The following is a 16227-nucleotide window of genomic DNA, read 5'->3' as shown; positions in this document are numbered from 1 at the left end:
TCTCCCCAAGTTTTTAACTAACATTGCAGGTGATGGGAACCATTTATGACGTGGCAAACGTCAATACAGTAGCCAAACTCTTGTGATACGCGTCCAAACACGTCAAGGTCGATATCAGCGATTGTATTAATTATTATCCTTTCTTGTAACTCTTCTACATTAAGTGGTAGTGCAGGCAGGAACATACAATTTTTGACATAACTCTGTAAGAAGAAATCACATGAAGATACGTCAGGTGACCATGGTAGCCACTGAAGAAGTGCGGAGTCATGATGGGAATCATGTCCAGTCCTGCACTGAGGCAGTTCAGCATTGAGATAATCACGAACATCTGAAAGGACTTGTGGTGGAGCACCATCTTGTTGCAATATGAAATCTCCACTGTGTTGCACTAATTGAGACATAAGCCAATGCTGCAATATATCAGTAGTGGGGCAAGGGGGGAGGGGGGTATCGCCCCACATTGCGGGTTTCATACGTTCGAGGGCAAGCATACATACAGGGGCAAACCTATTGTTATGCTAATTGATTTATGGCTCCCCAGGGGTTGATTAATGACCCTCAGGGGAAAATCTGTCTTTCTGAGAAACTCCTCCACCCCTCCCCCTCCCTCTCCACCACCACAACTCTGGGAAACCTCCAACCCTCCCCCCTCGCCGACACAAGCACATTTTCAGACCTGAGTTATTCGATTAGCCCCCTCCCACAGCCGGCCGGGGTGGCCGGGCAGTTCTAGGCACGTCAGTTTGGAACCACGCGACCGCTATGGTCGCAGGTTCGAATTCTGCTTGGGGCATGGATGTGTGTGATGTCCTTAGGTTAGTTAGGTTTAAGTAGTTTTAAGTTCTAGGGGACTGATGACCTCAGATGTTAAGTCCCATAGTGCTCAGAGCCATTTGAACCATTTTGAACCCCCTCCCACTTTATCAATTTGATTGACTAATTAATTAAATCGATATCCTTTTGTGTGGGGCAGTTTTCCTTGGTGGATGCTGCTCTCTTCTGTAAATATTGACTGACCAGCTATTTGACAGGAAATCGATTGCAGGGTATGGAATGTTGTTTAAACAATTTCTGGTAGACAAGACAATGTGTGGAATATTGTTTATTTGAACAATTCATGGGATACAAGGCAGTGTATGGAATATGGTTTGTTTATTTAAGTAAAGAATTTGGCAGGAAATCGATTGCAGTGTATGGAATATTGTTTAAACAATTTCTGGCGGAGAAGGCAATGTGTGGAATATTGTTTATTTAAACAATATGTGGGAGACAAGGCAGTGTATGGAATATTGTTTATTTATTTAAAGGATTTGCAGGGAAATAGACTGCAGTGTGTAGAATACAGTTTCTTTAAACAATTTGTAGGTGACAAGGCTGTATGGAATATTCCGATTGTGCAAGGAATTCCATCATGAAACACTCACCACACGTAATTACACTGTCATGCTAAACATATCTGGCGAAAAAAAAACTCTCGACCACTTCGCTGACTGCCAGACGAATTGCGCTGCATCACGCACTCCACACTGGACTCGCATTCGGGAGGACGACGGTTCAATCCCGCGTCCGGCCATCCAGATTTAGGTTTTCCGTGATTTCCCTAAATCGCTCCAGGCAAATGCCGGGATGGTTCCTTTGAAAGGGCACGGCCGACTACCTTCCCCGTTCTTCCCTAATTCGATGAGACCGATGACCTCGCTGTTTGGTCTCTTCCCCCAAACAACCCAACTCACGCACGCCACCAGTCGAGAACCGCCACAGCTGCTAGATCCCACTAATTCTCCACAAACAAAGCACCAGGCAGCAGCATCCCTTTGAAATTTGGTACCAAACTCACTTCCTGCCACACTCTCTCCCTCTCTGTCTCTCTCCCTCTCGCTGTCTCAAGTGGCTCTTCCAAACAAGCGCCTTAGAAAGTCCTCCATTCGTAGAACAGTTAGATTTCTTTAAAGCTTCCTATGAATCTCAGTCTGGCGTCTGCATTTCCTGCTATTTTCTTTATGTGGTCATTCCATTTAAGATCGCTCTGCATAATTACTCCTAGATATTTACGGTAGATATTGTTCCCAGCAATCTGTCATCAATAGTGTAGTTGTACTGTAGTGGATTCCTTTTCCTATGTGTGCACAATATGTTACATTTGTTTACGTTCAGGGTCAGCTGCCAGGGCCTGCACCATTCATCAATCCTCTGCAGATCATTCTGCAAATCGGTAAAGTCTTCTGACGTAGCTACCTTGTTATAGACAACCGTGTCATCTGCGAACACTTTAAAGTGCATAGGACATTTTCTACTAGATCATTTATATACATTGTTAACAGTAACGGTCCTACCACACTTCCTCTGGATGCTCTGGAAATTAACTTCACATCTGTCGATTTTGTTTTGTCAAGAGCAACTTGTTGAGTTCTATCTGCAAAATGGAACTGAATTCAGTCGCAACTCTGGTCCGATACCCAATAAGCTCGTCGTTTCTCAACTAAGCGCCTGTGCGGGAAGGTGTTAAACTCCTTCCCGTAGTCAAGGAACACTCATCAACCTGAGCGCCGTTGTCTCCAGCTCATGACGGAACACAGCGAGCTGAGTTATTTGCGGAATCCATGTGTTTATAGTGGAGATTTTCTTTCTCCAAAAACGTCGTAATTCTTGAGTATAATACATGTTCCATAGTTCTACAAGAGATTGACGTCAACAGTATGGGCCTGTAATAATATGCATCTGTCCTAGGGCCCTTCTTGAAAACGGGCGTGACCTGCGCCTTTTTCCAGTCGCAGAGTACCCTTCGTTGCCCCAGCAACCTACGATTAATTGCTGCTAGAAGGGGAGCAAGTTCTTTCGCCCACTCTTTGTAGAATGTTATTGGCATCTCACCTGGTCCTAACGCCTTTCTATTATTAAGCCATTGTAGTTGCTTTTCTGTTCAGCGATCGGTTATCTTTATATATGCCATTTCGACGTTCGTACGGTGATTGAAAGGAGGAGCCGCGTTACGATCTTCCGCGGTGAAACAGTTTCGAAAGACCGAAGTCAGTATTTCGGCTATCTGTCTGCTATCTTTTGTTTCGGTGCCAGTGTGGTCACTGAGTGAATGAACAGAGGATTTCGAATCGCTTACTGATTTACTATAAGACCAAAGCCTCTTAGTGTTTTTACTCAGATCGGTTCCACAAAATTTTACTTTCAAAGTCATTGAACGCTTCGCTCATTGGTCTCCGTACGCTCATTTCTACTTCGTTCAGCTTTTGTTTGTCAACTAGGTTTTGACTTCTCTTGAATCTGTGATGAAGCTCTCTCTGTTTACGTAGTAGTTTCCTAACAGGGCTATTAAACCACGTTGGGTCTTTCCCATTCACCTCGCTCGTAACATACATGCCTAAGGCATATTGAATGATGCTTTTGAATTTTTTTCATTTGTACTCCACATCTTCGTCCTCATCCCTGAATATTTGACGCTGACTTCTTAGATATTCTACAATTTGTATACTGTCACTCTTGTTAAGCAAAAATTTATTCCTACCTTTCTTAATATTCTTTGCAAAACCTATAGTCGTAGTTGCTATCGCAGCCTGGTGAATACTGACACCTTCCTCTACGTTAACTGCTTTGGTAAGTCCAGGTCTATTTGTTACTAGGACGCCTAAGACGCTACCTTCACGAGATGGTATACTAACTACCACCTCGGAGTAATTTTCGAACAAGACAGTCGCAATAACGCCACAAGAATCCCTGTCTCTGGCAACAGTTTTGACAGCATGACTCTCGCAATCTATACCTGGCAAGTTGAACTCACCCCCTACTACAACAGCTACAACAGCGTGATCAGGACAGTTATTCACGAAATTCTATAAGTTCTCTCTGAAGCAAGCTACCATTGCAGCTCCTGACCCAGGCTGTCTATAAGAGCATCCGATTGCCTTTTTTGACGGACCTTTGCTGCTTAATATCACCCATATTATTTCACATCCAGAATCTGTGATAACCTCACTAGAGGTTACTGAGTTCAAAAAATGGTTCAAATGGCTCCGAGCACTATGGGACCTAACATCTATGGTCATCAGTCCCCTAGAACTTAGAACTACTTAAACCTAACTAACCTAAGGACAGCACACAACACCCAGTCATCAAGACGCAGACAAAATCCCTGACCCCGCCGGGAATCGAACCCGAGAACCCGGGCGCGGGAAGCGAGAACGCTACCGCACGACCACGAGCTGCGGACTACTGAGTTCTTTACTGCAGTAAATACGCTGCCACCATTGGCGACTAACCTATTCTGGTAACAAGTAATCCAATCTGGACTTAGGATTTCGATGCTATTCACTTCCGGTTTTAATCAGCTTTCTATTCCTATTACTATCTGGTCATTGTATCTTTCAATAAGCGATACTACACTGAAGAGCCAAAGAAACTGGCACACTTACGTAATATCGTGTAGGGCTCCCGCGAGCACGCAGAAGTGCCGCAGCACGACGTGACATGCACTCGACTAATGCCTGAAGTAGTGCTGGAGGGAACTGACACCATGAATCCTGCAGGGCTGTCTATAAATAAGTACGAAGGGGTAGAGATCTCTTCTGAATAGCACGTCGCAAGGGATCCCAGATAAGCTCAATAATGTTCATGTCTGGGGGATTTGATGGACAGCGGAAGTGTTTAAACTCAGAAGAGTGTTCCTGGAGCCACTCTGTAGCAATTCTGGACGTGTGGAGTGCCGAATTGTCCTGCTGGAATTGCTCAAGTCTTTCGGAATGCTCAATGGATACGAATGGATGTAGGTGATCAGGCAGGATGCTTACGAACGTGTCACCTGTCAGAATCGTATCTAAACGTATCTGGGGTGCGGTATCACACCAACTGCACACGCCGCACACCATTACAGAGCCTTCACTAGCTTGGACGGTCCTCTGCTGACATGCAGGGTCCATGAGGGTGTCCCTTAACCGCACACGTCCATCCGCTCCATACAGTTTGAAACGAGATTCGTCCGACCAGGCAACACGCTTCCAGTGATCAACAGTCCAATGTCGGTATTGACGGGTCCGGGCAAGGTGTCGTGCAGTCATAAAGGGTACACGGGTGGAGCTTTGACTGTGGAAGCCATATTGATGATGTTTCATTGAATGGTCCATATGCTGACACTTGTTGTGGCCCAGCATTGAAATCTGCAGCTATTTTCGGAAGGGATGCACTTCTGTCACTTTGAACGATTCTCTTTGGTTGTCGTTGGTCCCTTTCTTGCAGGATCTTTTTCCGGTCGCAGAGATGTCGGAGATTTGGTGTTTTACCGGATTCCTGAAATTCACAGTACACTCGTGAAATGGTCGTACGGGAAAATCCCCACTTCATTGCTGCCTCGGAGGAGCTGTGTCCCATCGCTCGTGCGCCGACTATAACACCACGTTCAAACCCACTTAAATCTTGATAACCTGCCATTGTAGCAGTGGTAACCGACGTAACAACTGTGCCAGACACTTGTTGTCTTATATAGTCGTTGCCGACCGCAGCTCCGTATCCTGCCTGTTTATGTATCTCTGTATTTGAATACGCATGCGTATACCAGCTTCTTTGGGGCTTTAGCGTAAATCTGGGATCTTTTCTTGGATGTTCCTGCATTTTATTAACATAATATTAACCTGTTATATATTTATTGTGGCTGTCGTAACTTCGAGTTTGGCAAGCGTTTTGTCTCAGATCCCCATGGGGCAAGGGGGAGGTTCTCTATCCTAAAATACCCTCATATACTAACGCCACATGCACTACGCTACCCTAGTAGCCGCTTTCTGCGTGTAGGCACCCATGTCCTATTAAGGGGAACCCCACAATTCTCCATCAAACAGTGTAGGTCGAGAAATTTACTTCCTATCCCAACGCAGAGTCGTCTGAGCCTCTATTTTAGACCTTCCACTCTGCTCCAAACCAGATGACCACGCTTGACTCTCGGTACGATGCTACAAATAGCCATCTTAGCCTGCACGCTCCGTGTGCTGCTAGCTGCTTTCAGCAAATCAGTCATTCGCCGAATGTGGCCAGGGAAGGCCTTAGAGCACAAGTCTCAGGCGTCATTCGATCCGACATGTGGCATTATTTGCAGCTGGTTGCACCCAATGCCTCCACCACGTCAGAGAAACCCCTCGACAAACATATCAAGAAGACAATGACATCATTTCCCTGCCTGCTAGCTATTTCCATAAGGGTCTCCATTACCAACCTAACGTTGGAGATACAAGTGACCAGCATACCTACCCTTTGCACTTGACCGGTCTAGGCAGGAAAATTTGCCACTGGCTCAACAGGAGAGGGATCCCTTACTGGCTCACAGGTGTTATTAAGACTGGGTAGCACTTAGTATCTGTTGCTAAGCCGTAAGGAATCATACATGCAGCCCATTCCCTCTTTCGTCTTCTGCCCAGTAGTTCGTCAACCCACCACTGTGCGCCACTCAGTCTCGAGTGAGGATGATCCGGTCAGATGTGTATCGGAAGACGCAGTGAGAACCAGGTCACCAGGGGTTCCAACGTCGAAGATGTTGCAGGTCTCATCACTGGCGTCCCGATGTTGCCGCATCTTTGAGCAGTAGCCAGGAGGCTATCGACCATGGCCAACGCAGCTTCCAGCTGTTTATGTACAGTAGCCAATTCTCCTTGTTTACCAAGAAAAATCTCCAAATAGCCGCAAGTTATGAGAAGTTATTTTATTTTATTTTGATGACCAGTTTCGGTATTTCAATATCTCATCTTCAGGCCCTATATGTACTCATGTGTAGCCAAACAGATGTATCGATATCAGTATCTGGATACCGTGAATTCACGAGCACTTCATGCGTAAACAATGAGATGTATCGATAATAGCCCACTGGAGCCATCAGTATCGTTATTCGAGTGCTTCCTTCCAAAACCTGACAACAACTGAGGACACCTGCAGTCCGATAATGTGGTCCGCTCACAACAAGCCCAGTCGGCAGTCATACTGTAGCGTGAAAAAAATTAATGTAAGATCTCAAAAAGTAAAAACGAAGCAGTCATGATTGCATTAGAAAGTACTAATAGGCCGCCACAAAAGAAAAAAAAATTGCCCGACTGTGGCACTGCTGAGGCTGGAATGCAAGCAAAATAAAACGAGGACAATAAACAAACACTAAAATCTGATCTGCAGATTTCTCACTACAACGAGACCGCAAAATCCGCAAGCTCTTAAAACAGAAACACATTTCTCTACTAAAAATGGGTGCACCAGCAGGTATTTTTAACTAGAACCTCTTCTTACACAAAGCTACTGCAGGAAATAAATATGAAAACTCTAATGCACTGATCTAAACTATATGCTATCGAAAGGCTGTCACGTGACGTGGCATTTCTGGCGGCGGAAAATTACACAAAGAAGCCGCCTCACTCAAGGATATGCACTAACATTTACGCAAAAACAAAAAGTGAGAGTAATTGGATAACCTCTATAAAATACACTGGTAACGTTCACTTCTTCGCAGAAGTACGTAAAAAAAACAAGAAACTAAACTAAATTACTGAGTATCAGGCAACTACTATTGCTGCTACCACTAGTGGTGCGTCCCACCAGCTCGACGTCTGCCTCTGCACTGACTGATGTATAAGGGGCGACCAAAAATATCCATTTGACGGCGTTGCTGCAGTGTATACGATACGCAACGTTGTGCGTGTCCAATGCAGGTATATAAGCACAGATATTAAGCGAGGGATTCGTGTGGCATTCGGGTCGTTAAGACTTGGGTGCAATAAATGCAGAGACATGAACTATGGCGACGTTATTACGAAATGCATCTAAACAGTACCACCATGCTGTTATTCTTTCCTTGACTGCTGAAGGATAAGCACCGGTAGACATCTATCAGAGAATGAAGAATGTTTATCAGCCAGCACGTCTGTCGAAAACCAGCGTTGTGGAATGGTGCGCCAAGGTGTGCTGCTGCTACATGATAACATCTACATCTACATCCACATCTACGTGGCTACTCTGCAGATCACCATTACGTGCCTGGCAGAGGGTTCATCGAACGACCTTCACACTAATTCTCTGTTATTTCACTCTCGCGCGTGGAGAAATACACCTGTATCTTTCCTTCCAAGCTCTGGTTTCCCTTATTTTATCACGATGATCGTTTCTCCTTATGCAGGTCGGCGTCAATAAATTATTTTCGCATTCGAAGGAGAAAGGTGGTGATTGAAATTTCGTGAGAAGATCCCGCTGCAACGAGAAATGCCTTTGTTTTAATGATGTCCATCCCAAAACTTGTATCATGTCCGTGACAATCTCTCCCCTATTTTTCGATAATATACAAAACGTGCTGCCCTTCTTTGAACTTTCTTGATGTACTCGGTTAATCCGACCTGGTAACGTTCCCACAATGCGCAGCAGTACTCCAAAAGAGGACGGACAAGCGTAACGTAGGCAGTCTCTTTAGTAGATCTGTTGCAAATTCTAACTGTCCTGCCAAAAAAAAAAACACAGTCTTTCGTTCGCCTTCCCCACAACATTTTCTGCCAATAAAACGCAGTCTTTAGTCGTTTTCCCCACAACATTTTTTACGTGTTCTTTCCGATTTAAGTTGTTCGTAATTGTAATTCCTAGGTATTTAGTTGAATTTAAGGCCTTTGTATTTGATTGATTTATTGTATAACCGAAGTTCAACGGATTCCTTTTAGCACTCATGCCGATGAGCTCACACTTTTCATTATTTAGGATCAACTGCTAATTCTCGCACCATACACATACCTTTTCTAAATCTGTCTGTATTTGTTTTGACCTTCTGACGATTTTTTTGGATGATAAACGACAGTATCATCTGCAAACAGCCTAAGACGGCTGCTCATATTGTCTCCCAAAAAGCTTAGATAGATAAGGAACAGCAGAGGCCGTAACACTACCTTGTGGAATGCCAGAGGTCACTTCTGTTTTACTGGACGACTTTCCGTCAATTACTATGAACTGTCACCTCTCCGACAGCAAATACGAATCCAGTCGCATAACTGAGACGATATTCCATAAGGACGCAATTTGATTAGAAGCCGCTTGTGAGGTACGGTGTCAAAAGCCTTCTGGAAATCTAGAAATACGGAATCAATTTGAAATCCCTTGTCGATAGCACTCAACACTTCGTGTGAGTAAAGAGCTACTTGTATTTCACAAGAACGACGTTTTCTAAATCTGTGTTGATTGTGTGTCAATACACCATTCTCGTCGAGGTAATGCACGATGTTCGAACACAATATATGTTCCACAATCCTGCAGCACAATGACGTTAATGATATGGGTCTTTAATTTAGTGGATTACTCCTATAGCCTTTCTTGAATATTGGTGTGACCTGTGCAACTTTCCAGTCTTTGGGCACGGATCTCTCATCGAGAGAGCGGTTGTATACGATTGTTAAGCATGGAGCTGTTGTATCAGCATTCTCAGAAAGGAACCTAACTGATATGCAATCTGGACCGTTCTCGTATCGTAACGCAGAAGTTATGCCTGCCAACTCAAGTGGGGAACATTCGAGCAACCGCCCTATGGTCCTGATCCCATGCGACTGTCACTCCTTCGGTCCCTTAAATAAAGGCCTTGAAGGGTCTACTGTTCCTGTCTGACGAGGATGTGCAGCAGGCAGTTACGGACCTCTTCACGCAGCAAGACACGGTGTTTTACCAAATGGGTATCTTCAACCTAGTGCGCCGGTGGGATGATTGCCTGATTGCCCACGGAGATTTCCCCAATCAGCATACTGATTCTGGACTGTTTGGACTTCGAACAGAAACTTTTTGATCGCCCCTTATATTGTACTTCTGGTATTTTCATATTTTTGCCCCTGTTCCCCCTCACCCCGTATTTCTCTTTGTGGCTGGGAGGAGGCAATGAGTAGAGGCATAAAAAAATCTCGTAATTCTGTATGCTTGTCTGCAACAAACTGTAAGCTTACCAAAAAATAAACGCTTCTCCCTACCCTGATTTAAATACAAATTTATCTTTTCCTTCGTAGAATGTGGCTTACCTATTACTGTGCCTGTACATCTAACCTGTCTATCAACTACACTAACTAGTGGGACACCAAAATGGACACTCCGTCCTGTGAACCCTTCGAAGCATTGCACTCCACTTTCATAATGGAGTTCTGGGGAACTCTATAGATCTTTTAGATTGCCATTCCCTGGGTGATCCCAACCAGATGTATCCTTGCACTAACGGCATCCTCCTTCGTACAAGAACTCTATCTAACGGACGTCACCATTTTGGCCAAAATTAATGTTGCTTCTTCCAGCTTCTTGAGATCGTCAGGTAGATGAGATATTTTGTGGTGTCTATGTGTACAATGGAAGTATTTTATGGTTGTGAAAGAGCGCGGAGTGGCGGACAGAGGTTCAGGGCACTCTTTTGCCCTTTGGGTGGCAACTGCCCCTAGGAGGAAGGATCAACAATGACGGCACGAAAGTGCAGAAGGCAAAGGAAACCACTGCATTAAAGAGTCGTAATATGCACCCACGGGATATGTGGCCTGTAAATGAAAACGTGTCATGATTTCTCCATTGGCAAAAGAGTCCGAATTAGTCTCCCATTCGGATCTCAGGGAGGGGACTGCCAAGGGGAAAGTGACTGTGAGAGAAAGATGGCATGACCAACGATGGAATAACATTGTGTGTGTCGGAGTTGGAATATCAGAAGTTTCAACGTAGTAGGACAGCTAGAAAATCTGAAAATTGAAATGCAAAGGCTTAGTCTAGAGTTTAGTGGGGGTCTGTGAAGTAAAATGGAAAGAAATCAAGGACTTCTGGTCAGACGAATATAGTGAAATATCAAATCAGCACAAAATGGTATAATGGGAGTAGGATCGGTTAAGAATAGGAAAATAAGGCAGAGAAGGAGCAATTGTGAACAGATCAGTGATAGGTTTGTTATCAGATTCGAAAGTAAATAAACGTCTATAACGATAACAAGCAGAAGATGAAGAGATAGAGAAAGTATGTGAGGATATTGAAAGGTTAATTAGTATGGACAAGGAATGATAATCTAATAATCGTGGGGAATTGGGACATGTCTGTAGAGGAAGGTACACAAGAAAAGGTTACGGGAAGATATGGTCAGGTTATAGGAACGAGAGAGAATACAATACGTTTGAGTTATGCAGCAAATTTCAGATGGTAATAGTGAACTCACCGTTCAAGAATCACAAGAGGAGAAGGTATACTTAAAATAGACTCAGAGGCACGGGGAGACGGCAGCTGCATTACATCATAGTCAGACGGAGACTCCGAAATCAGATATTGGATTGTAAGACGATTTCATGAACAGATATAGACTCACTTCACAATTTAGTAATGATGAAGAATAGACTGGAGTTTAAGAGAGTCTTCCGGTGGAATCAGTGTGGAAGGAACCGGTATTCTGAAGTAATGAGAATGATGAGCTGCGTTAAAAGATCGCTAGGGATGTGAATATTGCAATAAGGAATATCACAGTAGTCAGTCCAATTGCAGAGGAGTGGACATCTCTAAAAAGGGCAATCATAGATGCTGTACAGGCAGACATAGGAACGAGGGAGGTAACTCCAAAGAAACCTTGCGTAACGGAAAAAATACTTCAACTGATTGATGGAAGAAGGTAGTACAAAACTGTTCAAGGAAAACAGGAACACAGCATTATAAACCCCTTAAGAATTAAACAATTAGGAAGGGCAGGGCAGGTAAGGCGAAATGGCCGCAGGAAAAACTTGAAAAAATTGAAAAAGAAATGGATGTCGGAAGGACTGTCTCAGCGTATGTAAGAATAAAAAAAAACCTTCCGTGAAATTAAAAGAATGAGCGATAACATTAAGAGTGCAAAGGAAATTCCACTGTTGAACACAGAGGAAAGAGCAGGTAGGTATGAAGAGTACACTTGAGTCCTCCCCCTCATAGAGGGGGAGGACTTGTCTGAATACGTGACTGAGGAATATATGGGAGTCGATATGGAAGACAGAGGGATTCCAATATAAGAGCCAGAGTTTAACAGAGCTCTGGAAGACTTGCGTTCAAATTAAGACAGAAGGGATAGATGAAATCTCTTCGGAATTTCTGAAATCATTGGGGGAAGCAGCATCTAAGAATCTATTCAAGTTGGTGTGTAGAATCTGTGAGGCTGCGACGTCCATTAGGCTTTCGGAAAAATATCATCCACACAATTCCGGAAATAGAAAAGACAGATAAATGAGAAAACTATCGTACAATCACCTTTAAAAGTCATCCATCCCAACCATTAACAAGAGTAATATACACTAAGGTGACAAAAATCGTGGGGTAGCGACATGCACACACACACATGGGGGTGGTATCGCGTTCACAAATTATAAAAGGATGTATTGTTAGAGCTGTCATTTGTATTTTGGTGATCCATGTGCAATGGTTTCAGACGTGATTATGGCCACGCGACGGGAATTAACAGACTCTGAACGAGGAATGGTAGTTAGAGCTAGATAAATGGGCCAATTCATTTCGGACATAGGGAATTTAACAGTCCGAGATCTACAGTGTTGAGAGTGTGCCGTGAATACCGAATTTCAAGCGTTACCTCTCATCACGGAGTACACAGCGGCCGACAGCCTTCACTTAACGACCCAGTGCAGCTGCGTTTGCGTAGACAGAAAAGCAACACTGCATGAAATAACCGCAGAAATCAATGCAAGGAGTACGACAGCCTACTCCGTTAGGATAGTGCGACGAAATTTGGCGCTAATGAGCTATGGCGGGAGATGACCCACGAGAGTGCCTTTGCTAAAAGCACGATATCGCTCGCAGTGCCTCTCCTTGGCTCGTGACGACTGGCAAACTGTGTGTGGTCAGATGAATCCCAATTTCAGTTGATAGTAGGGTTCGAGTGTGGCGCAGACTCCACGAAACCGTGTACTTAACTTGTCAACGAGGCACTGGGAAAGCTGGTGGTGGCTGTGTAATGGTGTTGACTGTCTTTATATGGTACGGACTGTGTTCACTGGTCCAATTGAATGGTCCAATTGAATGTTCGGCTACTTGGAGACGATCTGCACCCATTCATGGTCTTCATGCTTCCAAATAATGATGGAATTTTTATGAATGACAATGTGCTATGTCACCAGTCAACAGCTCATGATTGATATGAAGAAGTTTCTAGACAGTTCAAGGTAATGGTTTGGCCACCCAGATCGCCCGACATGAATCCCATCGAACACTTGTGGGACATAATCGAGAGGTCAGTTCGTGCACAAAATTCTGCACCGGAAACACTTTCGCAATTATTGACGGCTATTGAGGCAGCATTGCTCAATATTTCTGTAGGGGACTTCCACCAACTTGTTGAGTCGATGCCACTTCGAGTTGCTGCACTATGCCAGGCAAATGGAGGTCCGACACGATATTAGGATGTATCCCATGAATTTTGTCACCTCAGTGTACACGAGAATGGAAAAGAAAATAGAGGATGTGTTAGATGAGATAAGTTTGGCTTTAGGAAAAGTACAGGACCACAAAGGCAGTTCTGACGTTGTGCTTCATAATGGAAGCAAGAATGAAGAAAAATCAAGACACGGTCATGGGATTCGTGAACCTAGAAAAAGCATTTGACTGTGTAAAATGTTGCAAGATGTTCGAAATTCTGAGAAAAATGGGAGTAAGCTACAGAGAAAGATTGCCGATAACAATATGTACAAATTCCAAGAGGGAACAATAAGATTGGAAGACCAAGAATAAAGTGCTTGGATTAAAACTGGCTAGGTGTGAGACAGGCTTGGCTCTGAGCACTATGGGACTTAACTTTTGAGGTCATCAGTCCCCTAGAACTTAGAACTACTTAAACCTAACTAACCTAAGGACATCACACACATCCATGCCCGAGGCAGGATTCGAACCTGCGACCGTAGCGGTCGCGCGGTTCCATACTGTAGCGCCTAGAACCGCTCGGCCACCCCGGCCGGCTGTGAGACAGGGATGCAATATTTCGCCCCTGCTGTTCAATCTGTACATTGAAGAAGTAGTGACGGAAATAAAAGAAAGGTTCAAGCGTGGGATTAAAATTCAGGGTGTAAGGGTATCAGTGATAAGATTCGCTGATGACACTGCTGAAATGAAGAAGAATTACAGAATTTGTTAAATCGAGTGAACACTAAAGAGTACAGATTGTGGACTGACAGTAAACGGGAAAAAGACAAATGTAATGAGAAGTAGCAGACATGATAATAGCGAGAAACGTAACGTCAAAATTGATGATCATGAAGTAGACGAAGTTAAGTAATTCAGCTACCTTCTAAGCAAAATAGCCCATGACGGACGAAGCAAGCGGGACATAAAAAGCAGTCTAGCGAAGGCAAAGAAGGCATTCCTGGTCAAGAGAAGTCTACTGGTATCAAACATAGATAATTTTGAGTATGTACATTGGGAGTACAATATTCTTTGGTAGTAAATCATGGACTGTGGGGAACACGGAACAGAAGAGAATCGAAACGTTTGAGATGTGATGCTACTGAAGGATCTTGAAAATCAAGTGGGCTGGTAAGGAATGAGTAAGAAATTTATGAGGATGTTCGTTTAGAGCGCAACATTTTTTGGTAGTAAATCACAGACCGTAGGAACCGGAGTAGAATAGATTCGATGCATTTGAAATATGGTGCTACCGAAGGATGTTGAAAATCAATTGGACTGGTAAGGAATGAGGATGAAAAGAAAGGAACATTTGGAAAATGTTGGAGGGAATAGCCTCCATGGTGTTAAAGGGAGCTGTAGAGTGTAAGGAAAAGACAGAGTTGGGATACATCAACAAATAATTGGGGACGTGGGATGCAAGTGCTGTCCTGAAGTGGAGAGGTTGGTACAAGAGAGGAATTCGTGGCGGACAGCATCAAACCAATCAGAAGACTGAGGACTTAAAAGGAGGAGAAAAAAAGTCATTCTCATATGGGTCACCGTCTCATGCCCAGAGTTTACTGTTGTATCAGTGCAAACTGGCCCGCAGCTGGAGGTGACAGGATCCTCCAAATCTATGCCCTTCCAAGGCTGGCCTACTTCCATGAGACATCCGCCATTTGGCTGGCACGATCCAGGGGGTTAGTACAAAATGCTTTTCTGCGTCCTTCCCCTCCTGAGACACCACTGTAGCGATGCGACGGGTGTGGAACGGCACTGTTCCTTAGCAGTCGTCGAGAGATGTGTTAGGCATGCAAACAAAAATTCCATGCAATTAAATAACTATCCAGTGGATGTCAACAGAAGAAGCTGGAAGTTCATAACGTCATACCGTTGTACATCCACACGTTATATAATAGAAACACCAGATATATTCAGCATGTGTTGTGCTTTAATTGTCTACGTACCTTCTCCAATTTTTATGCAACGCATTCTAGCACCCCCACAGATCGGAACATTCTTCTTTCCTGTAAATAATTCAAGTCATGTCGTCAACTTGACTTACAACATGTCCGTTATAAACGAATTCACTTATAATGCTACAGTTTACAAGTGAAATTACATAGTATGGTTTATAAACTACGTTTTAACACAGTAATACATGAGTATAAGTACATAGTGCAGTAAATAAGCCATGCGTAATTAAAAAACTTAATATATACAGTTTACAAGTGAAATTAAATAGTATGGTTTATAAACTACGTTTTAACACATGTAATACATTAGTGAAAGTACATAGTGCAGTAAATAGGCCATGCGTAATTAAAAAAAATATATGTACTGCACACATTGCAAATTAATTATAAAACCAGTCGACCCTCGATTCTTTAAAGAATCGAATTATGATGTATAAAATGGCTTCAGACGTGTGGTTACTTTACAAGCAAAATGAAATGAAAGTATGGCATCGTTGGCCGGGAGGCCCCATTCGGGGAAGTTCGGCCGCCAAGTGCAAGTCTTTTTTCATTCGACGCCACATTGGGCGACTTGCGCGCCGGTGATAAGGATGAAATGATGATGAGGACAGCACAACACCAACTCCCCGAGCGGAGAAAATCCCCAACCCCGGCGGGAACCGAACTCGGGCCCGCTTGCATTGGGAAGCAAGCACGTCACCACCCAACTAAGCAGGCGGACCACTTTACAACTGAGTTCATGTCTTAAATATTCCACTTTAAGCATGTAAAAGAGAAAAAGCTTAGGAACGGTTTGAAATTATCCTCAAAGTTTGTTGGAAGTGGCTGAACTCTCATGATGAAATACTGTACGAATGTTGTCTGGGTAATTTGCGCTCCTAAGCAGAAG

The 16227-nt window shown here is 43.8% G+C and overlaps 1 protein-coding gene across 1 annotated transcript in view; it reads right to left on the bottom strand.

The window, feature by feature from the left end:
* Positions 1-16227, bottom strand: part of LOC124615994 (pickpocket protein 28-like) — a 262701-nt gene that overhangs the window by 60739 nt on the left and 185735 nt on the right. The window contains exon 8 of the mRNA XM_047144203.1: positions 15330-15389. Within this exon, the coding sequence (XP_047000159.1) occupies positions 15330-15389 (60 nt within the window). The remainder of the gene's footprint in view (positions 1-15329; positions 15390-16227) is intronic.

This window comes from Schistocerca americana, chromosome 5, assembly GCF_021461395.2.
Source record: "Schistocerca americana isolate TAMUIC-IGC-003095 chromosome 5, iqSchAmer2.1, whole genome shotgun sequence".
Taxonomy (NCBI): domain Eukaryota; kingdom Metazoa; phylum Arthropoda; class Insecta; order Orthoptera; family Acrididae; genus Schistocerca; species Schistocerca americana.
Note: the sequence above shows the minus strand (reverse complement) of the source record. Positions and strands in the feature narration are given on the sequence as shown.